We start from the raw sequence: 24832 nt of genomic DNA, 5'->3' as shown, positions 1-24832 counted from the left end.
GTAACAAGAGCGAAACTCCATCTCTAAAAAAAAAAAAAAGAAAAGAAAAAGAGAACTCATGCCTTTGATTCTGATATTTAGGACAGTTTATGTTTGTTTCCACTGGTGATCTTGATGCAATGATCCTGACTTCTAGGTTGACTTGAGGTTTTATTGCCTTTAAAAAAAAATCTCGGCTGAGTGCAGTGACCCATACTTGTAATCCCAACACTTTGGGAGGCTGAGGCCAGGAGTTTGAGACTAACTTAGGCAACATAGTGAGACCCTCTCTCTACAAAAGATTAAAATATTAGCTGGGCGTGGTGGCACACACTTGCAGTCCCAGAGCAGTGACCGACACCTGTCATCCCAACATTTTGGGAGGCTGAGGCCAGGAGTTCAAGACTAGCTTAGGCAACATAGTGCGACCCTGTCTCTACAAAAGATTAAAAAATTAGCTGGGCGTAGTGGTGCACACCTGTAGTCCCAGCTCCTTGAGAGGCTGAGGTGGGAGGATCACTTGAGCCTGGGAGGTTGAGGCTGCAGTGAGCTGTGTGATGATTGCTCCACTGCACATCAGCCTGGGTGACAGAGGGAGACATTGTCTCAAAAAAAAAAAAAGAAAAAGAAAAAAATCTGTCCATTGTCATTAAGAGAATTTTGGGCTTTGGTATGGAACCTCAGAGGAAAGGAATATGCTTCGAAGTAGGAAGGAAACATAGTATCATGTATCTGAATTGATACATGACATCATATCAGCAGCAAATTTGTGAGAATTTTGTAGAAATACAGTCATTCTTTTTTTTTCAATTGAGACGGAGCCTTGCTCTGTCGCCCAGGCTGGAGTGCAGTGGCTTGATCTCAGCTCACTGTAACCTCCACCTCCCAAGTTTAGTGCCTCAGCCTCCCTAGTAGCTGGGATTATAGGCACGTGCCTCCACGCCCAGCTAATTTTTGTATTTTTAATAGAGACGGGGTTTCACCATGTTGTTGGCCCGGCTGGTCTCGAACTCCTGACCTCTGGATTATAGGTGTGAGCCACTGCGCCTGGCCCATTCTAACACAGTTGGAAAGAGAGATTGAACTGTGGGTGAAAATGCCTTGAACTGTAACAGTATCAGATTTCCAGTCAAATATCAGAAAAAAGAAGTATTGCAGAGGGGAGGAGAGCTGTAGTAGTGTCAGAGTGCTGAGAACAGTGAGACATTTGTATTGAAAAGTAAAGCGAGTAAATATGTTGGTAGTTGAAGATAGTTTGGAAAGGAAAATAGGTAAACTAACCATAAAGGTAAATCAGAGTGGTATTGAAAAGGGCTTTCTAAGTTGTGTAAGGATTTCTGACCCTTGTCATGTAATGATAAGTAGGGCTGGGAGCCTTTGGAAGTTCGAAAGGAGGAACTTGATGTGATTAGTTTGTGTTCTCTTGGCAGATAGGATCTGTCGCAGGAGTGATTTCACCACTTAGATGTTTATTATAGAAGTCATTCCCCTGCTTAAAACCTTTAAATTATATCCCTGCCAGTCTCTCCAGGATAATTACTCATACTTCAACTACTGCAGCCTTATTTCATTTTATTTCATCAGGATGGTTATCTTCATTAATTGCTAACACTTAGCATTTATTATGTGGCAAAACATTGTTTGAAGCCATTTATGTACATTAACTGATGTAATTCTCATAATCTTATAAGGTTAATACCTCTATTATCCTCATTTGAAAATACGAAAAACGGGTCTGATCATTGATTGCCTTGTTCCCTACGAGATTGTAAGCTCTGTATGAGAAAGGACTCTATGTTTTGCTCATGATTATTTCCCTGTATCCAAGATAATACTAGACACACAGTAGGTGCTCAATAACTATTTGTCAATTGAATAAGTATATCAAGATTTCAAAAGAATGGGAATGAATTTGAAAGACATTTAGGATGTAGAATTTTAAGTATTTATAGATCAGTTAGATACGGAAAGAATGAAAGGTGACTTTAGGGTTTGGGCAGTGATAACTTTAATCTGGGTTGGGAGGAGGAGAAGCCAGTTTAGTGCAGAAGAGATGTCAGGTAGTCAGTTGGAAATGTAGGTCTTTCACTCAAGAGCTGAAAGCTGATGATGAAGACTTGGGATTTATTCAGAAAATATGGAGCACTTGCCATGTCCCAGTTACTGTGGGTGATAGGGATATAGCAGTGAACAAGACAGACAAAATCCTTGCTCTCATAAAGCTTGTATTTTACTGAGGGAAGGCAGTAAAATGTATGGTATGTGAAATGGTGATAAGACACATAGAGAAAAATAGGAGACGGGGAATAGGGAGTACAGTGGGAGGGGTATTGTAATTTTAAGTAGGGTGACTAGGGAAGGCCTCATTAAGAAGGAGATGATTATACAAAGAGTTGAAGGAGGTGAGGGAATGAGCTATGTCTAAAGTGTTAGAGGAATAGCAGAAGACCAGTTTGGCTTAACAGAGTGAGCAATGGTAATAAGGTAATGGTAGGGGAGGGACAAACCCGCAGGGCCTTGTAGGTGATAGGATTCAGCCTTTTACCCTTAGTGAGATAGGAAACCAGTGGATGATGTTTGACTAGAGTGACATGTTCTGACTTAAACTTTCAAAAGATCACTCTGCTACTTTGTTCAGAATAAACTGTAGTGAGGCAAGGGCTGAAGAGTTGTGACAATAATCTGTATGAAAGAAAGACTGGAGTAGTAGCATTTGCAGTGGTGAGAAGGGATTTGATTCTGGATATATTTTAAAGATAATGCTGATAGACTTTGCCGCTGATTGAGATCAGGAAGTGAATTAGCCTTTGATGTAAGTAGAATGAGAAGAGGCCCAAAGAAGGAATCTTCGTGAATATTTGCAGGTTTGGGTGGAAGAAGAGCTAGCAAGGAGGCTGAGGAGGAGAGAGTGAAAGAAAGAAGTGCTGGCCAGACTCGGTGGCTCACACCTGTAATCCCAGCACTTTGGGAGGCCGAGGTGGGTGGATCACAAGGTCAGGAGATCGAGACCATCCTGGCTAACATGATGAAACACTGTGTCTACTAAAAATATGAAAGAAATTAGCTGGGCGTGGTGGCACGTGCCTGTAGTCTCACCTACTTGAGAGGCTGAGGCAGGAGAATCACTCAAATCCAGGAGGTGGAGGTTGCAGTGAGCCGAGATCACACCACTGCACTTCAGCCTGGGCAACAGAGTGAGACTCCATCTCAAAAAAATAAAAAGAAGTGCCAAGACTTCGGCAGTTAATATTGTGTATAAATCAGAGACACTTGAGCTGGCATATTGGCTTACTGTTTACAAGCTTTTTTTTTTTTTTTTTTTTGAGACAAAATCTTGCTTTTTCTCCCAGGCTAAAGTGCAGTGGCACAATCAGGGGTCACTGCAGCCTTAGTCTTCGTGGTCTCAAGTGATCCACCTCAGCCCCTGCTCCCAACTACCACACCTGAACTGTCTGTTAATTTTTTTTTTTTTCTTCAGACAGAGTCTCCCTCTGTCGCCCAGGCTGGAGTGCAGTGGCATGATCTCAGCTCACTGCAAACCTCTGCCTCCCAGGTTCAAGCATTTCTCCTGCCTCAGCCTCCCGAGTAGCAGGGATTATAGGTGCGTGCCACCATGCCCAGCTAATTTTTTGTTTTTTTAGTAGAGATGGGGTTTCGCTGTGTTAGCCAGGATGGTCTCAGTCTCCTGACCTCATGAGCTGCCTGCGTTGGCCTCCCAAAGTGCTGAGATTGCAGGCGTGAGCCACCACGCCCGTCCCTAATTATTAAATTTTCTGTAGAGACAGAGTCTCCCTGTGTTTCCCAGGCTGGTCTCAAACTCCTGGCTTCGAGCAGTCCTCCCATCTCAGCCTCCCAAACTGCTGGAATTACAGGCATGAGCCATTGCACCTGGCCAGCTGTGTGATATTTAAGCAAGTTGTTGAATTTCTTTAAGTCTAATCATAATACCAACCAGTAGGTTCCTTGTAAGGATTTTGAATTCCTATCATACATGTTATAGGTGATAGAAAACATCTCTCCCTTCAAAGAATTTACAAACTATATGTTGACATAACGTGGAAAAGATTTCTAATAAAATATTTTAATCAAAATTTGGCCAGGTCTGGTGGCTCACGCCTATAATCCCAGCACTTTGAGAGGCCAAGGTGGGTAGATCGCCTGAGGTCAGGACTTTGAGACCAGCCTGGCCAAGGTGAAACCCCATCTCTACTAAAAATACAAAATTAGCTGGGTGTGGTGGTGTGCACCTGTAATCCCAACTACTCAGGAGGCTGAGGCAGGAGAATTGCTTAAGCTGGAGAGAAAGAGGTTGCAGTGAGCTGAGATTGTGTCACTGCACTCCAGCCTGGGTGACAAGAGAAAAACTGAGTTAAAAAAAAAAATTAAGACCAATTAATTAGAAGAAATCACAGGGCAAGCTGGGCACAGTGGCTCATACCTATAATCCCAAACAACACTTTGGGAGGCTGAGACAGGAGGATCACTTGAGCCTAGGAGTTTAAGAGCAGCCTTGGCAACATAGTGAGACCTCATCTCCACGGGAAATAAAAAAATTAGCTGGTTGTGGTGGCATACACCTGTGGTCCCAGCTACACAGGAGGCTGAGGCAGGAGGATCATTTGAGCACCGGAGGTCGAGGCTGCAGTGAGCCATGATCGTGCCACTGCATTCCAGCCTGGGCAACAGAGCAAAACCCTGAGTCAAAATAAAAATTAAAAAATAGAAATCATGGGGCAATGCATGATTGTCAAATGTATTATGGGGGTAAGTTGATCTGTCCTTTCTCTGTGGGTTGGATAGGTGAAATGGAGAATGTTTTATTGATACTGAAAAATAAGATTAAAAAGTTGTTTTTGAGGCTGGGTGAGGTGGCTCACACCTGTAATCCCAGCAGTTTGGGAGGCCAACATAACCCGAGGTTGAGAGTTTGAGACCAGCCTGACCACGGAGAAACCTTGTCTCTATTAAAAATACAAAAATTGGCCAGGCGTGGTGGCGCATGCCTGTAATCCCAGCTACTCAGGAGGCTGAGGCAGGAGAATTGCTTGAACCTGGGAGGCAGGGGTTGTGGTGAGCTGAGATTGCGCCATTGCGCTCCAGCCTGGGCAACAAGAGCATGACTCCATCTCAAAAAAAAAATTTTGTTTTTGAATAGGTAATTATGCACAAGTTCACAAAAGAGTATATGGTAAAAAGTTTCATTCCTATACTTTGCCCAAACTAGCTTCCTCTTCTCAGATTCAACCAATGTTAACTTACCTGTTTCTTCTCCAGGCATCTTATTTATATATGTTATACAGAGATGTGTGTGTATTATTTTTTACATTAATGTTAGTATCCTGTTTAGAATGTTCTATAACTTGTTTTTTTTTTTTTGAGACAGGGTCTCCCTCTGTTTCCCAGGCTGAAGTGCAGTGGCGTGATCATGGCTTACTGCAGCCTCAACCTCCTGTATTCAAGTGATGCCCCTGCCTTAGCCTCCCCAGTAACTAGGACTACAAGTGTGCACTACCATGCCTGGCTAATTTTTTATTTTTTGAGAGACAGCATCTCACTGTGTTGCCCAGGCTGGTCTTGAACTCTAAGGCTCAAGTGATCCTCCTGCCTCAACCTCCCAAAGTGCTAGAATGAGAGATGTGAACCATTGTGCCTAGCTAGCTGTTTTGTTTGTTTGTTTTCTTCTTGAGACAGGATCTTGCTGTGTTGCCCAGGCTGGAGTGCAGTGGCATGATCGTGGCTCATTGCAGCTTCAATCTCTCAGACCCAAGTGATCTCTCCACCTCAGCCACCTAGGTAGCTGGGACAGTAGGCACATGCCACTGTGCTCGGCTGATTTTTTTATTTTTATTTTTTTACAACACAAAGCATCTTTTTTTTTTTTGGCTAACTTTTGTATTATTATTATTATTATTTTTAGTAGAGATGATTTTTCACCGTGTTAGTCAGGCTGGTCTTGAACTCCTGACCTCAAGTGATCCACCTGCCTTGGCCTCTCAAAGAGCTGGGATTGGTGTGAGCCACCACACCCCTGATTTTTTTTATAATAGCCTTACTGAGATATAATTTACATATCATAAAATTCATTTAGTATACCTGTTAAAATATGTTTTGTTTTGAGACAGAGTCACCTTATGTCACCCAGGCTGGAGTGCAGTGGCATGATCTCAGCTCACTGCAGCCTCGACTTCCTGGAATCAAGCCATCCTCTGGCCTCAGCCCCTCAAGTAGCTGGGACTACAGGCGCATGCCACCATGCCTGGCTAATTTTTGTATATTTTTAGTAGAGATGGGGTTTCAACATGTTGCCTAGGCTGGTCTCGAACTCCTGGACTCAAGTGATCCACCCACCTCTGGCCTTCCAGAGTGCTGGAGCCAAAACATTTTAAAATCAAATCAATTTAGAAAAATGTTAAAGATTTTATGTTAGTTCCTATTTTAAGTTTTAAAAGATTTTAGTTCTGCTTATGTAATCATGCTGAAATATGTGCAAAAAGAAATTACATTGTTTTCAGCTATTTTATGTTTTTATTCATCTGTTTCTTATTCATTGATTCATGCATGCATGCATGCATTTGTTCGTTCGTTAATTAATTAATTAATTAATTCTTTTGAAGCCAGGTATTGCTATGTCGTCCAGGCTGCAGTACAGTGGTATGATCACAGTTCCTAGCAGCCTTGACCTCCCAGGTTCAAGCATTCCTCCCACCTCAGTCTCCCTGGTAGCTGGGACCACAGGCATGTGCTACCACATGTGACTAATTTTAAAAAAGAATTTTTTTTTTTTTTTTTGTAGGAACAGGGTCACATTCTGTTGCGCAGGCTGTTCTTGAACTCCTGGACTCAAAGCTCTCCTCCTGCCTCGGCCTCCCAATGTGCAGAGACTACAGGCATGAGTCACCATGCCCAGCCTCTATGTCTCTCTTTTTTTTTTTTTAATTTTTATTTATTTATTTTTTGAGGCAGAGTCTCTCTCTGTCACCCAGGCTGGAGTGCAGTGGCACAATCTCGACTCACTGCAACCTCTGCTTCCTGGGTTCAAGCAATTCTCCTGCCTCAGCCTCCTGAGTAGCTGGAATTACAGGCGCCCGCCACCACGCTTGGCTAATTTTTTGTATTTTTAGTGGAGATGGGCTTTCACCATGTTAGCCAGGCTAGTCTTGGTTTCCTGACCTTGTGATCCACCCGCCTCGGCCTCCCAAAGTGCTGGAATTTCAGGTGTGAGCCACTGCACCCGGCTATTTCCCTTTTAAAGTAATGTCCTAGGCTGGGCATGGTAGCTCACACCTGTAATCCCAGCACTTTGGGAGGCCTAGGCAGGTGGATCACCAGTTCAGGACATCAAGACCATCCTGGCTAACATGGTGAAACCCTGTCTACTAAAAATACAAAAAAATAGGCCGGGCGCGGTGGCTCACGCCTGTAATCCCAGCACTTTGGGAGGCCAAGGTGGGTGGATCACAAGGTCAAGAGATCGAGACCATCCTGGTCAACATGGTGAAACCCCGTCTCTACTAAAAATACAAAAAATTAGCTGGGCATGGTGGCGCATGCCTGTAATCCCAGCTACTCGGGAGGCTGAGGCAGGAGAATTGCCTGAACCCAGGAGGCGGAGGTTGCAGTGAGCCGAGATTGCGCCATTGCACTCTAGACTGGGTAACGAGCCAAACTCCGTCTCAAAAAAAAAAAAAAATACAAAAAAATTAGCCAGATGCGGCGGCACGCACCTGTAATCCCAGCTACTTGGGAAGCTTAGGCAGGAGAATCGCTTGAACCCAGGAGGCAGAAGTTGCAGTGAGCCAAGATTGTGCCGCTGTACTCCAGCCTGGGCAACAGAATGAGACTCCATCTCAAAAATTAATAAAATAAAATAAAATAATATCTTAGTATATGAGAAGAACAACCTATATAACAAAAGACGTAATATAACATTATGTAAAAACTGTATGTAGGCTGGGCATGGTGGCTCATGCCTCACTACAAATGGTATATATAAATGTTAAGTGAGCTGTAGGTGCTGGGATTACATATGACTTATTTTCTTCTAAAGTTTACAGAATTTTTTAACTATTCTACAGTGAACATAATACTTTTATAACAAACTAAACAATTTAAAGTGTAATTAAAATCAAAAGACTTGTTCTCTGGGAAGCAGAAAGAAAATAAAGTTTCAGTGTGAGAAAGATCAAAATTCTTTTAAAAATACATATATTTTCCCCCTAAGATGGAGTTTTGCTTTTGTCGCTCAGGCTGGAGTGCAGTGGCGTGATTTCGGCTCACTGCAACCTCTGCCTCCTGGGTTCAAGCAATTCTCCTGAGTAGCTGGGATTACAGGCATTTGCTACCATGCCTGGCTAATTTTGTGTTTTTAGTAGAGACCGTGTTTTTCCATTGTTGATCAGACTGGTCTTGAACTCCTGACCTCAGGTGATCTGCCTTCCTCTGCCTCCCAAAGTGCTGGAATTACAGGCATGAGCCACCACGCCCAACCGAAAAAAAATTTTTTTTATAGAGATGGCATCTCATAGTTTTGCCCAGGCTGGTCTCAAACTCCTGGGTTCAGGCAGTCCTCCCACCTTGTCCTCCTCACAAGGTGCTGGGATTGTAAGCATGAACCACCAAGATCAAGATTCTTACTTAATAAATGGACTGTTACTGGACTATCATGATCTAAGAAAAAAGAAAAAAATAAAATATTAGAAAATAAAAATGAAAAAATAAATGGACCATAAAGATTGCTTATAATGTTATTTAAGGTATGATTCACAGGCCACTGCTGGTCCATGACCTAGCTGTTCCTGTTTAGTGGTGAGATAAATACAAAAATTGAGTGTAAGCTTTTAGAATGTTTTAGAGCATTTTGATGAAGCAATATCCAAGTGTGCACTCATTTTTGTAGTAATTGATTTTTATTGTTACTGCAAAAGTATTGCTCCATGACCTGATTGGGATATTGTAAAAAGCAGCCTTATCAGCCTACCTATTTAAAAGTACGTTGAACTGGACAGAGTGCTGTGTACCTGTAGTCGCAGCTGCTCTGGAGATTGAGGTAGGAGGATTACTTGAGTCCAAGAGTTTAAGTTCAGCTTGGGCAACATAGTGAGACCACTGTCTGTAAAAATGAGTAAAGAAAATAAAAATACATTCATTTGTGAAACTCTGAAATCTTGAGACCAGTGATTTAGTACTTAATAAGTATAAAGCACTTACTAGCCGTCAAGCACTGTTCTAAATGCTTTATAAAATTTTTCATTTATGCACATAGAATTTCTATAGCCTTTCTTTCCTGCTTGTTCTTCTGGATCAGCATGTCATTGTGTGTCGTAAAATAAGAATATAGAGCCAAGTAAGACCATTACATCATTTATCATGGATTTTGTATTTCAGTTACCTATGACTTGTAGGTAGCAAATCATACTGTTAACCTTCTTTACTTAAAATTCTGAGGTCTTTATCCTTTGAGTTGCTATTGATCCCATCCTCCCTTATCCAGTTTTTATATAATTGAAGTTTTGAATCTAAGTGTAGGAATTTATATGTATACCTTATTCCTTCTAAATTAAATCTTCATTTTGGCTCATTATTAGTCCTAAGAAGTGTTTTTTTCTATTTCTGTGTTGTTTTTTAAGCTTAGTTATGTCAGTAATCCATCAGTTCTCCTTCCATTGTCTGTAAAATTAATGATCATAGCTTTTATATCTTTAGTCAAGTTACTGATTTTAAAATCTTCAGCAGAACTCTATGGTATGCCATTAGATGTTTCTTGCCATTTTGACACAGCTCCTTTAATCAGTTCATTGTTGACATTAGCTAATGCTAATTAATTACTACTTAATTCTACAGTGGTTAGACCTGTCTGGTAGATTGTAATAAAGGATGTGGGATAATAAGTGGTAAGGAGAATCTGCTTTTAGATCATTGAATTTTATACTTGAAGGTTCATTCTTCCCATTTGCTGGCTGCCACAGTAATCTTTAGAAAAAAACCTTTTCCCCCTTCAGAATATTAAGAAAATAACTAGACATTTGTAATGGTAAATAGATAGACAAAATAGATGAGGTTTTTATTAAAGTGTGATGTTTATTCTTCAGCATCTGTTAGACAGTTCCTCCTGTATATTGAATATTGTTAGAGGAAAATGGATCATCTTTGTCGACCCAGAGTCTTGATAGAATTAAGGGCGGTAATTTGGGATGGAATTTCATTTTCTTATCCTTTTCCTTGTGGGAACTACCACTTTAATCACTGGTGATCATCCTGTTAACTAAGGGAAAGTTTTATTTTTTTCCCCTCAGCTTGCTGAACTAAAGCAAGAATGTCTTGCTCGTGGTTTGGAGACCAAGGGAATAAAGCAAGATCTTATCCACAGACTCCAGGCATATCTTGAAGAACATGGTGAGTACTTTGTGGAGGCAGAGTGATGTGAGTGAGGGGATTAATTTTCAGGGTTTGACACTTAGAAGATTTCTTCTTTTTTTTTTTAAGGTCATTAGAGATGTAAGCTCTTAATTAATAGCATCGAAATCTTTTTTTTTTTTTTTTTTTTTAAGAGGGAGTCTTACTCTGTCACCTAGGCTGGAATGCAGTGGTGAAGTCTTGATTCACTGCAACCTCTGCCTCCTGGGTCCAAGCAATTCTCCTGTCTCAGTCTCCCAAGGAGCTGGGACTACAGTTGCATGCCACCATGCCTGGCTTATTTTCATATTTTTAGTAGAGACAGGGTTTCACCATATTGGTAAGGCTGATCTAGAACTCCTGACCTCAGGTGATCCATTCACCTTGGCCTCCCAAAGTGTTGGGATAACAGGTGTGCACCACCATGCCTGGCCAGAAAACTCGATCACCTAGAACAGTTGTTATAATACAAAGACATATTCCCTTTTTTAAAAGATGTAATTTTATTTCAGCATGTTATTTAAAAGGTAGCATGATAATACAAGTATCATTAGACTAGGAATTGGAAGGCTTGAGTTCTAATTCATCTTAGGCCAGAAATTTACTAGGTAACTTTGGACAGTTACTGCTTTTTAAAATTTTATTATTATTATTTTTTGAGATGGGGTCTCACTCTGTCACTTAGGTTGAAGTGCAGTGGCATGATCCTGGCTCACATTGGCTAAGTTTTTGTATTTTTGGTAGAGATGAGGCTTCACCATGTTGCCCAGGGAAGTCTTGAATTCCTGAGCTTAAGCGATTCACCCACCTTGGTCTCCCAAAGCGCTGGGATTACAGGCCTGAGCCACTGTGCCTGGACTTGGACAGTTACTGTTTAATGTTCCAAGTGTCTGTTCCTGATCTATGAAGTAAGGCTATTGTCTGGACCCTTGAAATCCGTAAACTAGGTAATCTCTGGTCCTTTCTGACACACTCCAATTCTGCCTTTAAAAAAATACCCATTCTTCATCTTTTTCATCTTGTACAGCCTTCTTCTTGTTATTTTATTTATTTATTTTTTGTTACCCAGGCTGGAGTGCAATGATATAATCTCAGCTCACTGCAACCTCTGCCTCTCAGGTTCATGTGATTATCGTGCTTCAGCCTCTTGAATAGCTGGGATTATAGGTGTCTGCCACCATGCCTGGCTAATTTTTTGTATTTTTAGTAGAGATGAGGTTTCACCATGTTGGCCAGGCTGGTCTCAAACTTCTGACCTCAGGTGATCCACCCACCTTGGCCTTCAAATGTGCTGGGATTACAGGTGTGAGCCACCGCGCCCGGCCTTCTTGTACAACCTTCATCTCAGGTTGTACAAGTCTCCTCTCTCATTTTTATTTGCTTACTTTTATTTCTATTTCTCATTTCACTTCCTCCTCAACCCATTTAGGCAACCATTCTAATGTATTTGAATATATATTTTTTTGTCTTTGTCCTTGTAAACTATGTAGTGTTGATAGCATGTTTTCATTTATATAATTGGTAATTATGTAATTGGCCATAGCCTTTATTTCTTTTTTTTTTTTTAGTGTTGTGCTTTCTTAAAAATGTGTTCACGTGGAATGTGACTGTGTAGTTATCTAGTCTGTTGATTCTAATTCCTGTATAGCATTCTATGATGGGTAACCACCACATTTCACTTAATTCACTCAGTGACAGAAACCTATATTGCCACCAAGCCTCTGCTACTATCAGTGACACTACTTATGTACGGTAATACTATATGTATATAATAGGATATAGTATATATTATACTACAGGTTAAGTATTCTATATTTGAAATGCTTGGGACCAGAAGTGTTTCAGTTTTTAGATTTTTTTTTTATTTTGGAATATTTGTGTGTGTGTGTGTGTGTGTGTGTGTGTGTGTGTGTGTATAGAGAGAGAGAGATTGGGAGTGAGATCCAAGTCTAAACACAAAATTCATTTGTTTCTTATCCACATATCTGAAAGTAGTTTTATACAGTATTTAAAATAATTTTGTACATGAAACAAAGTTTTGACTGTGACCCATCGCATAAGGTTAGGTGTGGGGTTGTCCACTTGTGATGTCATATTGGCCTTCAAAAAGTTTTAGATTTAGGAGCATTTCTGGTTTTGAATTTTCAGATTGGGGATGCTTAACCTGTAGGATGTAGTATACTATATTCTATATGCTAATAGTATATAGTATATAATTAAGAACTACTTCTTTTATCCTCTTATGTTCCTGTGAAAGTCTTTTTGGGGTATATGCCGAAGAATGGTATTGCTGATTATTATTATTCATAAATATATACTTAATATGACTAAGGGCTTTCAAATTGTTTTCCAGAATTGCTCTATAGATCTACATTCTCATTACTAGTACATAAGGTTTCTTGTATCTCCACAAACCTAAACTTGGCACTATCCTATCAAGTGGCCTAAGTTTTGCTAATTTGTTGGCTGTTTTATGTTCTCCATGAAAAAAGTTTAAACATTTTATGATTCTTTGGGTTTCTTCTTTGCCTGTTTTTTTATTGAGGTTCCCATAATTTGCTTGTTGGTTTGCAGGCATTTCTTTTATATTCTAATAACTACTTCTTTGTTGGTTTTAGACACACATCTCTTCTTTGGCTGTGTGAAGTGGTTTATGTCTATAACTCAGCACTTTGGGAGGCTTAGGTGGAATGATCTCTTGAGGCCAGGAGTTTGAGACCAATCTGAGCAGCATAGTGAGATCCCATCTCTAAGAAAATAATTAGCTGGATGTCCTGATGTGCACTTGTAGTCCTGTCTACTTGGGAGGCTAAGGCAACAGGAACCCTTGAGCCCAGGAGGTGTGATTGTACCACTGCACTTCAGCCTGGGTGACAGAGTGAGACTGTCTCAACAAAAACAAATATCTTGTCATTTGTCTTTAAGTAGAAGTACTTAATTTTGAAAAATCTTTAGTTTTGCATCTCTTACTTTTGCTACTGGGTTGTTTTTCTTTTAAACAAAATTTTCCCCACAACTAAATCTCAAAATCTCAAAGATACTATTCACATTACTTTTTTTGTTTGTTTTTCGAGACGGAGTCTTGCTCTGTCACCCAAACTGGAGTGCGGTGACGTGATCTTGGCTCACTGCAACCTCTTCCTTCCGGGCTCAAGTGATGCTCCCTCCTCAGCCTCCCCAGTAGCTAAGACTATAGGTGCATGCCACCACACCCAGCTATTTTTTGTATTTTTTATAAAGATGGGGTTTTGCTGTGTTGCCCAGGCTGGTTGCTTGAACTCCTAGGTTCAAGCCATTCATCTCTCTCTGCCTCCCAAAGTGCTGGGATTACAAAGTAAGCCACAGTGCCCAGCCCCACATTACTTTATAAATTCATTCTCTAGTTTGACTTTACATTTCTTTCTTCAGTCCAACTGGAGTTCACATTTATAATTAATGTTAGGTAGAGATCTGGTTTTATCTTCTCCAGATGTAGCAGATTTTATGTGCATCAGTTTCTGCCTTCACTATTGGATTTTTTGGGGGAAAACAAAGTGATTATAATTTTAACTTTGGTAAGTGATCAAGATGGTTTTGTAGCAGGGCTTGACCTGAATATTTTAATATTCTTTAGCTGAAGAGGAGGCAAATGAAGAAGATGTACTGGGAGATGAAACAGAGGTGAGTTGGATAGAGTAAGGTTAGTCTCTGGTCTGGTAATGTGCCACTGCCTTGGCCACATTGCTTTAACATCAGTCATTGGAGGACTTCGATGTAAATTTATTAGGGGAGCATAAGATGGGTATGAAGATTCTGAGAGACTGGTTTATTTTAAAGTTCTGATGTTCTTCTGTTGATAGATATTTATTCTTTAGATTTATGTTAACCACCTTGTTTCATTTGGTTTTAGGAAGAAGAAACAAAGCCTATAGAGCTCCCTGTCAAAGAGGAAGAAACCCCTGAAAAAACTGTTGATGTGTAATTATCCCTTTTTTATAATCTGAGTACAGAGCAGGCAGCTCTTTTTTTTAATTGTGTTTAATGTTTAACTCTGTTTACCTCTTATATGTTCCCATTGGCCTTTTCATTTCTGATTATATCTTTTTGGTTTTTTCTTTTAGAAGGGGCTACTTCAAAGTACTTGGTCCCAGTGAAGCAAAGCAAATTTTCTCTGAGTTATGTAATAGGTAATTAGGACCAAGTGACTTCAAGACCAGACATAGTTTAATTCTCCTAGCCTTTGTTGTTCTTTTGTAGGGTCACCATGATAGATTATTCTGTTACTCTATAGAGAATCTGCACAGTTCTCTATACAGTGTAAAACTATGTAAACTCTATTAACTCTTTTTTTTTTTTCTTTTTCTTTTTTTTTTTTTGAGACAGGGTCTTACTGTGTCTCCCAAACTGGAGTGCAGTGGCATAGTCTCGGCTCACCGCAACCTCTGCTTCCCAGGCTCAAACAAATTATCCTGCCTCAGCCTCCCAAGTAGCTGGGATTACAGGCGTGTGCCACTACTGCCCGGCTAATTTTTGTATTTTTCTTTCTTTTTTTTATCCTCCTAGGACAAGTGGCATTCTGCACTGGACCCTGGTCCCAGCAATTTTTGTATTTTTAGTAGAGATGGGGTTTCACCATGTTGGCCAGGCTAGTCTTGAATTCCTGACTTCCAATGATCCACTTGCCTTGGCCTACCAAAGTACTGGGATTATAGGCATGAGCCACCATGCCTGGCCCATTGTGTTAACTCTTTATAAGAGTTTTGCAGTTTTCTGTAAAAGTATAAAACTGAGGCCAGGCACAGTGGCTCATGCCTGTAATCCCAGCATTTTGGGAGGCCGAGGCAGATGGATCATGAGGTCAGGAGTTCAAGATTAGCCTGGCCAAGATGATGAAACCCCATCTTTACTAAAAATACAAAAATCAGCTGGGCATGGTGGTGGTCACCTGTAATACCAGCTACTCTGGAGTCTGAAGCAGTAGAATTGCTTGAACCTGGAGCTGTAGGTTGCAGTGAGCTGACATTGTGCCAGTACACTCCAGCCTGGGCGACAGAGCAAGATTCTGTCTCAAAAAAAAAAAAAAAGTAGAACTGTATATAAGGAGTTTTGTAAGGGAGGAGGGTGTTGGATAGAGGTTACGTTTCTCAGGTAACACTGTTCTCTCTTGCTTTCTGATTTATAGTGGAGGAGGGGAGGACAAAGTACTAGAGTGGAAAGTAGATCTTGATTTGTTTAAACTATCCCACAAAGGTGATCCTAAACATCTTTAACTTGGGGCTTTTTCCACAATTCTCTGGCCATTTTGTACTACAGCACATTAACAGCAGTTGAGTCCCTTTTAACATTTTTGTCCTTCATAGCTGTGTTAATGCATTTAATTATAAAGGGATATATATATAATTTTATTTTTTGAGAAGGAATCTTGCTCTGTCTCCAGGCTGGAGTATAATGGCATGATCTCAGCTTAATGCAACCTCCGCCTCCTGGGTTCAAGTGATTCTCCTGTGTCAGCCTCCTGAGTAGCTGGGACTACAGGCGCACGTCACCATGCCCAGCTAATTTTTGTATTTTTTAGGAGAGACAGGGTTTCACCATGTTGACCAGGATGGTCTCAATCTCTTGACCTTGTGATCCGCCCACCTTGGCCTCCCAGTGTGCTGCGATTATAGGCATGAGCCACTGTGCCCAGCCAAAAGGCAATATGTTTACAAGTAAAAAATCAGGGGGCTGGGCGCGGTGGCTCACGCCTATAATCCCAGCACTTTGGGAGGCCGAGGCGGGTGGATCACGAGGTCAAGAGATCGAGACCATCCTAGTCAACAAGGTGAAACCCCGTCTCTACTAAAAAATACAAAAATTAGCTGGGCATGGTGGCGCACGCCTGTAGTCCCAGCTACTCAGGAGGCTGAGGCAGGAGAATTGCTTGAACCCAGGAGGCGGAGGTTGCGGTGAGCCGAGATCACGCCATTGCACTCCAGCCTGGGTAACAAGAGCGAAACTCTGTCTCAAAAAAAAAAAAAAAAAAAAAATCAGTACATAGAGGAGTATATCAATTGAAAATTAAGGACTCTTTGTATCCATTCTCATTTGACTTTACTGAGGTTTTTAGAACAGTACATTCTTTTGAAATATTTTATATATGGAGTCTGTATGTGTGTGCATGTATGTACATATGTATGTATGTGTATATATAGATACATGTATACACACACACTATGCACAATGTTCCTTGATTTTTTTTTTTTCATGTCTGGAAATTTTTTATACCACAATTTTCTTATTTAAGTGTTATATGCTAGGCATTGTTCTGAATGTAAATAGTTTCTTTTAATCCTCAGTAGACCCTATGAAGTCAGGATAATTATCCTAGGAAGTGGTCTCTTTTTTTAGCTTGTTATTATGGGAAATTACAAGTATATACAAAAGTTATGAGACCAGTATAATAGACTCTCATCTACCAATAACCCAGATTTACTAGTTATCAACTTAGAACCTTGTTGTTTCTAGCATTTAATAGTATTCCATTCTGTGGGTAAACAGTAATTTATTTCACCAGTCTCCTGTTGATGGACATTTAGAGTGTTCATAAAAGCCAAAAAAAATGTAGTTCTGCCGGGCGCAGTGGCTCACGCCTGTAATCCCAGCACTTTGGGAGGCTGAGGCGGGTGGATCACGAGGTCAAGAGATCGAGATCATCCTGGTCAACATGGTGAAACCCCGTCTCTACTAAAAATACAAAAAATTAGTTGGGCATGGTGGCGCATGCCTGTAATCCCAGCTACTCAGGAGGCTGAGGCAGGAGAATTGCCTGAACCCAGGAGGCGGAGGTTGCGGTGAGCTGAGATCGCGCCATTGCACTCCAGCCTGGGTAACAAGAGCGAAATTCCGTCTCAAAAAAAAAAAAAAAAAAAAAAATGTAGTTCTGCATGTCTTTTTCTAATTATTTATACTCACAAGTATAACCATAGGGTAAATTCCTAGCAGTGGATTTGCTGCATCACAGAGGATGTAATATTTAACATTTTAATATCTTTTTGTCAAATATTCCTTTATTTATTTTTTGAGACAGGGTCTCACTCTGTTGCCCAGGCTAGAGTATGATGGCACAATCTTGGCTAACTGCAGCCTCCATTTCCCGGCTCAAGTAGTTCTCCAGCCTCAGCCTCCCAAGTAGCTGGGACTATAGGCACAAGCCACCACACCTGGCTCTTTTGTAATTTTTGTAGAGATGGGGTTTCACCATGTTTCCCAGACTGGTCTTGAACTCCTGAGCTCAAAGCGATCCACCCACCTTGGCTTCCCAAAGTGCTGGGATTACAGGTGTGAGCCACCATGCCCAGCCTGTCAAATATTACTTTCTAAAGCCATTTAGTTATCTTTCCATCGTAGGAGGTTTATGATTAGATATAGTGTCTTGAAAAAATGACGTTGCGGGATAGCTTTATATGTTACAGGAATTTCTGGGATAAGAAGGAAGATCAGGTGAATACCATGATAATTGGCTCGTTGGGTTAAAAAGTAGAGGTTTGCAAGTTTGAAGTTCATTATTCATAGAATATTTAAAATGTGCATTTTCTTGTTCAGGAGGCTTTAATTCTGTTAATGAATTTTGAAACAAGGAAATTGAAGTGGGTGGGGATCATTTTGCTTTTTAGAGGGATACTTGTGGTTAGACTGAGGTATGTACAGAAAGATTCTGGGTCCCTGTATTTCGGGGAATGTTGTTTATGTGATTGGGTAGGAGAGAAATTTCTGTGAAGAGTGGAAATTTCCCATGTATCCAGAATTTGATGTTTATTTATTGCTTGAGTTTAGTTATGCCTAAGGGAATTAGAATAGAACAGAAGGAAGCTTCCCTTCTGGGGTTCCCTTTCTGCCAGGAGGTGCACTGCATTGACTGTGCTTCAGAATGGGAGTGGGGAGGAAGTCATTACACTGGGGTTGATGGAGACTACTGCTCTCTTGATGGCATTGGACTTGAAGTAAAACATTAAACTTCTCTTGCCTTTTGTGCCTAAATTACAAGACAAGGTTAGGGAAGGATGGCAAGGAAATGGGAAGCATTTAGAAATTTCTTTAAAAGTCAGAATAGTCAGAGCTAGTTTAGATTCTTTGACTGTTTAAAAGGAGATCCCCTTATTCATCTTTGGCCTGAGGTTCCCCAAAAATGTACGTTTCTAGTTTGATCCCCCCTCCACCAGCCAAAACAGTTACATATTGTAGAACTTAGTTATGGTCAGCAGGGGGCACCCATTGCTTGTCTGTCAGTCCAGGGATTTCCAACAAAAGGGTGAAGGAGAGAGTAAGTTCTTGTTCCAGAATTGCTTCCTCTGAAAATGTCATTAAACCATTACTACCATTCAGGGCATCAAATGGGAAAAGTGTCTGGGATATTTGAACAAAAGCTGTCCATGTCTCTAAATGAGGGACCTTAATGAGACTGGTTATGACCCACAGTTTTATGGGAGTTGTTTGGTGGAGGGTTAATGCCCTTCTATTTATCCTGGGTACTTCCGAACTTTGTCTCCCACCCCTGTGGTCCCCTTTCTTTTGTTTTCTCGTAAGCTTTCGACCAGTAACTTACCATGTTTTCCTAATTCAAACTCCTGTTAGACTTTTTTATTCCTACCTTTGGCATTTTTGTTTGTTCCACTTTGACTTTTCCAGCTAGAGCTACTTTCCCCATGGGAGAAATAAAGGATTTTTAAAAGAGGGAAACCAGACCTTGTAGAGTACTCATTAATTGTTGTGATGAACACTGAGAGCTGGTACTTAAAGGAGGGTTAGAGGGCTACTCATTAGTTCAAAAGTAACTTAAAGGCCAAGTACAGTGGGTCATGCCTATAATCCCAACACTTAGGGAGGCTGAGGCGGGTGGATCATTTGAAGCCAGGAGTTCGTGACTAGCCTGGCCAACATGGTGAAACCCTGTCTCTACTAAAAATATAAAAATTAGCCAGGCATGGTAGTGGACGCCTGTAATCCCAGCTATTCAGAAGATTGAGGCAGGAGAATCGCTTGAACCGGGAGGTGGAGGTTGCAGTGAGCCGAGATCACACCACTGCACTCTAGGGTGACAAGAGCAAAACTCCATCTCAAAAAAAAAAAGTAAATTAAGAAGTTCCTAAAAGCAAATGAGATGGTTTCTGGTGTCCTTTGAGTGCATCCCTTTAGCCCAGTATATTTAACCGGACTTCTTTTCTTATTTCTTTATTATACATTAGCTAAAGAAGCTTAGTTTGTTATTTGAACTGTTTCCTCTCAATGGATGACGGTTAAAGGAACCAAAGCTTTAGTGGACTTTATATTTCTTTGGCTTAAGGGGTGGCAGAGAGATAATAGGGCAGAGAACGGTGACTCAGGTGAATTCTTACACATTTCTAAGGTTGTGGTTTAGAATATCAGTTTTCTCATTTAAAAATATCTCTTTCTTTTCTAGGGCAGCAGAGAAGAAAGTGGTGAAAATTGCATCTGAAATACCACAGACTGAGGTAGGTATTCTGCTCCCTAGTAGAATAGTCTTGACATTTCTCTCTCCCTCTTCGCCTTTGTTATATCTGCATCATCCTCCAAAATTTATTCACAGGGAGAAAATCAGTATTGACAGATTTTGGTGTTGATACGTTTCTCTGCCAACTATTCTTTGGTAAATATTTGACTAGCATAGTGAGTAGTCATTCTTGAAGCTGTAGTCTTTTTGTCTGTAGTTCTATGATCTTAACAATGACTGTCTTTGAGATGTTTACAAACCTAGGATTAGAGTTTGGGAGGATTGTACCTTGGAAATATATTGCTAGATAAGACTTTTATGTTGCTACTGGCCAGTAGATGAGATTGAAATTTCTCTGGATTTGTGGTGCAGGTCTATGAAACCAGATCTAGTTGAGATCTTGTGTTCAGTGTCATACTTTCAAAGTAGAGAATTATTAAACTGTTTTAGAATAGCATAAAACAATGCTGCTTCATTTCTAACTGAAAGAATACCACTGGTGTTGAAACCAAACTGTTCCTTTGATCACCTTTCAAAGGTCAGCCAAACAGAGCTTTTGACTTCTTGGCTTCATTCACAATATAAGTTTTACTTTTATTCCTCCCTTTTCTTTTTGAGGGCATGTAATAATAGTCTTTTTGTGTTTGCTTTCTGGAAAGGGCTGTTAAGTCCTGCTATGGACACAGCCTGATATCTTCTAGGATTGTCAGTATTTTCACTTTAGACCCTAAGAAATTACTCCTGATGTTTTTAGGATACCTACCTCTGGCTGGGCGGGGTGGCTCACACCTTTAATCCCAGCACTTTGAGAGGCTAAGGTGGGTGGTTCACTTGAGGCCAGAAGTTCGAGATCAGCCTGGCCATCATGGTGAAATCCCATTTCTACTAGAAGTACAAAAATTAGCTGGGCATAGTGGTACAATCCTGTAATCGCAGCTACTTGGGAGGCTGAGCCATGAGAATTGCTTGAACCCAGGAGGCTGAGGTTGCAGTTAGCCGAGGTCACGCCACTGTGTTACAGTCTGGGCAACAGAGTGAGACTGTCTTTTAAAAAAGCAAACAAAACAAAACAAAAAATGTACCTCGGACTAACTTTCTTTTTTTCTTTGTTCTTTTCGAGATGGAGTTTTGCTATTGTTGCCAAGGCTAGAGTGCAATGGCATGATCTCAGCTCACCGCAACCTCTGCCTCCCAGGTTCAAGCAATTCTCCTCCCTCAGCTTTCCGAGTAGCTGGGATCACAGGCGTGTGCCACCGAGCCCGACCACTAACTTTCTTAAACCATAAATTGACTTTTTAATTTCCTTTCTTTCATCTATTTTTTCTTAGAGAATGCAGAAGAGGGCCGAACGATTCAATGTACCTGTGAGCTTGGAGAGTAAGAAAGCTGCTCGGGCAGCTAGGTGAGTGTCCCCAGCCTTTTGGGTCTGCAATAGTGATGTTGTAAGGTGAAGAGGTGTGATCCTAGGTTTTAGATGTAATTGTTGATTTTAAGTAGAATAGAGGCTTGCTGAAGGATATGAACACTTTTTTGACCCTATTCAGAACATCTCTACTGATTTGGATATCGTAGCTATAGATTGGGCTTTATTGAGAAGGGTTTGTGTAACAGTTAAAGCCAGGAACTGACTACTCATACTAATTCTGATAAGGCTTCCTTTTAGCTTAATCTCTGGACTTGGTAAGAGGGAGAGTAAACTGAACCTCTTTCATGGGGTTGTTAGAATTAGCTAATGATTGCAAGGCTTGAGATCACAAGCAAGAAGTGTCATATGTATACTTGGCATGGAGACAGACAACCAGGAGTGTGAACAGCTTCCTAAAATTTAGTTTGTTTTTCTTTCTGCAGGTTTGGAATTTCTTCAGTTCCAACAAAAGGTAAGAGTACAGAGATAACTTCCGAGAAAGTTATCTTTATATTCTTTGTTTTCTGGTATAACAGGTTTCATTTCTCCAAAATAAGGTAAATTTACTAGCCATAAAAATTCTTAAGAGATTATAACTTTCGCCTCTTTGCTTTAGGTAAAATTATACTTAAGCGTTCCTGGGCAATTAAGAGAGATACTGAATGTTATGAGAGGATAGGAAGTGCCAACATTTGTCTTCCTTTTCTTGAACATCTTCAAAGAAGTTTCTCTAGTACTTTGCTTACCTATTCTAGGGTCTCATCTGCATAAAATTATTGCACACTATCCAGTGTTATACTGGCTGTGATAAGTGATAAAAGGGAAAAGCGTATCTTCTACCTTAACAATTTTACTTCTAGGAACATATAAGGAAAGTCTTGAATGTGCTTAAAGAGTTATTCTCAAGGATTATCACAGCATCGTTTATAGTGATCAATTACTGGAAACAACCAACTATACAACAGAGAATTGGTTTAATAAATGTGTGCCATGGTATAGAAGACAACATTGTGCTGAAATAATATTGAAAGATATTTTAATGAAAAGAGTTACAAAATTATAGTAACAGTATGTTCCCATTTTAGTCATGTAAGAGTGCATATATAGATAGGAAAAAGGATTGGAAAGATATGCAGTTGACACTTGAACAACACAGGTTTGAACTGCACAGGTCCACTTATACATGGATTTTTTTTGCCAATAAATACAGTTTCCCCTCTGTATTTGAGGATTCATCATAACCAAGTACAGTTCAAAAATGCAGTATTTGGTGGATGTTAAACTTGCAGATATGGAGGAGCGACTTACTGTATCTGCTGCAGGACTTGAGCATGTGTGGATTTTGGTATCAGCTGGAGGGTTGGAGTTGGATCCAATCCCCTGAGGATATGGAGGAATGACTCTATTCTAAATTGTAGTACTCATTATCTCTAGTTGGTGGATTTTTGAATGATTTATTTCTTTTTGTGTGTCTGTGTTTTTAAAATCCATACAATGAATATGTATCACTTTTGTAATGAATTAGAGGAAGTAGTTATTATTATTATTTTTTTGAGACACAGTGTTGATCTTTCACCCAGGTTAGAGTACAGGGGTGTGATCTGGCCCACTGCAACCTCTGCCTCCTGGGTTCAAGCTATTTTCCTGCCTCAGCCTCCTGAGTAGCTGGGACCACAGGTGTGTGCCACCACACCCGGCTAATTTTTGTATTTTTAGTAGAGACGGGATTTTACTGTATTGGCCAGGCTGGTCTCGAACTCCTGACCTCAAGTGATCCACTCGCCTCTGCTTCCCAAAATGGTGGGATTACAGGTGTGAGCTACTGTGCCCAGCCTGAAATAGTTATTATTTTTGAGAAAGGGCTGGGTATTGTGGCTCACGCCTGTAATCCCAGCACTTTGGGATGCCAAGCTGGGAGGATCGCTTGAGCCCAGGAGTTGGAAACTAGGTTGGGCAATAAAGTGACATCTTGTCTCTACAGAAAATTTAAAAATTAGCTAGGTATGGTGGTAAACATCAGTAGTTCCAGCTACTTGGGAGGTTGCAGTGAGCTGAGATCATGCTACTGTACTCCAGCCTGGGGGACAGAGCGAGACTCTTGTCTCAAAAAAAAAAAAGAACGTAGCCCTTGTTGTCAGGAACTTAAAATTTAAATGTAGTTTCCTAATTCAGTCCAGTTTTCTCTGTGACTTGTCAGTAGTTTCAAGTAAGAAAATATACCCCAGAGATCTTGTTGTAGTGTTTTGCTGTGCTTTTAAAAAGGCAGAAAAATTCTGGCCACTATCACTAAGTGTTTTAGAGAAAACAATTTTTTTTATGGCTCATAGTTATATCAAGAGAGATACAACAGAAATTATAGAAGGTGGTGTTTTGTTTTGTTTTGTTTTGTTTTTAAGAGACAGGGTCTCACTATATTGCCCAGGCTAGACTTGAGCTCCTGGGCTCAAGCAGTTCTCCCTCAGCCTTCGGAGTAACTGGTACTACAGGTGCATGGCTGAAATGCTATTTGAAGAAAGATAATAGCCAAAATTAATGGTCTGAAAAGGGAACTTGATAAAAAATACAGTTTCAGTGTTACTCATCTTGTAACTATAGAGTAACTCTAAAATAATGGAATTTGGGAACATTGAAAAGGAAGCATTGTTTTTTGAATGAAATCCTGAAAAGTTTGAAGTAAATAATTATTGGCTAGGTTAGGGTTGGGCCTAGAGGCCAATATACTATTTGTTTCTTTTGTTTGTTTGTTTGTTTTTTGAGATGGAGTCTTGCTCTGTCACCCAGGCTGTAGTGCAGTGGCATGATTTCAGCTCACTGCAACCTCTGCCTCCTGGGTTCAAGCAGTTCTCCTGTCTCAGCTTCCCGAGTAGCTGGGACTGCAGGTGAATGCTATGACACCTTGCTAATTTTTGTATTTTTAGAAGAGATGGGGTTTCACCATATTGGTCAGGCTGGTCTAGAGCTCCTGATCTCAGGTGATCCACCAACCTCAGCCAGCCAAAGTGCTGGGATTACAGGCGTGAGCCACTGTGCCCAGCCAGGAGCCATAATTGCAACTCATGATAGTAGTTCTTGTTTGTCCAGTTGTGATCTCTTTTTTAACAACTTTACTGAGATGCAATTTATATAATATACAATTCATTCATTTAAAGGTATATAATTCATTGTTTCTTAGTGTATTCACAGGATTGTGTAGCTATCATCACAGTGCTTATTACCTCAAAAAGAAACTCTATACCTATCAGCAGATGTCCTCCATTACCTCTCCCTCCCCAGCCCTAAGCAGCCACTAAATTCTTTCTCTGTGGAAATTTGCCTTCATATAATTGAATTCATACAGTATATTACCTTTTGTGATTGGATTCTTTCCCTTAGCATAGTTTTCAAGGTTCATTCATGTTATAGCATGTGTCTCTATTCATTTTGATTGTTTAATATTCCATTGTATGGGTATACCATACTTTATTTCGCCAGTCATCAGTTGATGGGTGTTTTCTTTAACCTTTTTTTAATATGAATAATGCTGCTGTGAACATTTATTTATGTACAAGTTTTTTGTGTAATTATATGTTTTGGTTTTCTCTTGGCCG

The 24832-nt window shown here is 40.4% G+C and overlaps 1 protein-coding gene across 4 annotated transcripts in view; it reads left to right on the top strand.

Moving 5' to 3' along the window:
• Nucleotides 1–24832, top strand: part of SARNP (SAP domain containing ribonucleoprotein) — a 67522-nt gene that overhangs the window by 3279 nt on the left and 39411 nt on the right. For 3 of the 4 annotated variants that reach the window (XR_001107159.3, XM_012450396.3, XM_064377194.1), the window contains exons 2-7: nucleotides 10272–10371; nucleotides 13985–14031; nucleotides 14261–14328; nucleotides 19790–19841; nucleotides 21169–21242; nucleotides 21689–21717. Coding sequence is in view for 3 of the 4 variants with exons in the window: in XM_012450396.3 (XP_012305819.1) it covers nucleotides 10272–10371; nucleotides 13985–14031; nucleotides 14261–14328; nucleotides 19790–19841; nucleotides 21169–21242; nucleotides 21689–21717 (370 nt within the window). In the remaining variant the exon portion in view is untranslated. The remainder of the gene's footprint in view (nucleotides 1–10271; nucleotides 10372–13984; nucleotides 14032–14260; nucleotides 14329–19789; nucleotides 19842–21168; nucleotides 21243–21688; nucleotides 21718–24832) is intronic. The other variant, XM_064377195.1, reaches the window with a different exon arrangement.

The sequence above is a fragment of the Aotus nancymaae genome, unplaced genomic scaffold (genome assembly GCF_030222135.1).
Source record: "Aotus nancymaae isolate 86718 unplaced genomic scaffold, 86718_ANA_hifiasm-v0.15.2.pri h1tg000016l, whole genome shotgun sequence".
Taxonomy (NCBI): Eukaryota; Metazoa; Chordata; class Mammalia; order Primates; family Aotidae; genus Aotus; species Aotus nancymaae.
This window is presented reverse-complemented; position numbering and strand designations above follow the sequence as displayed.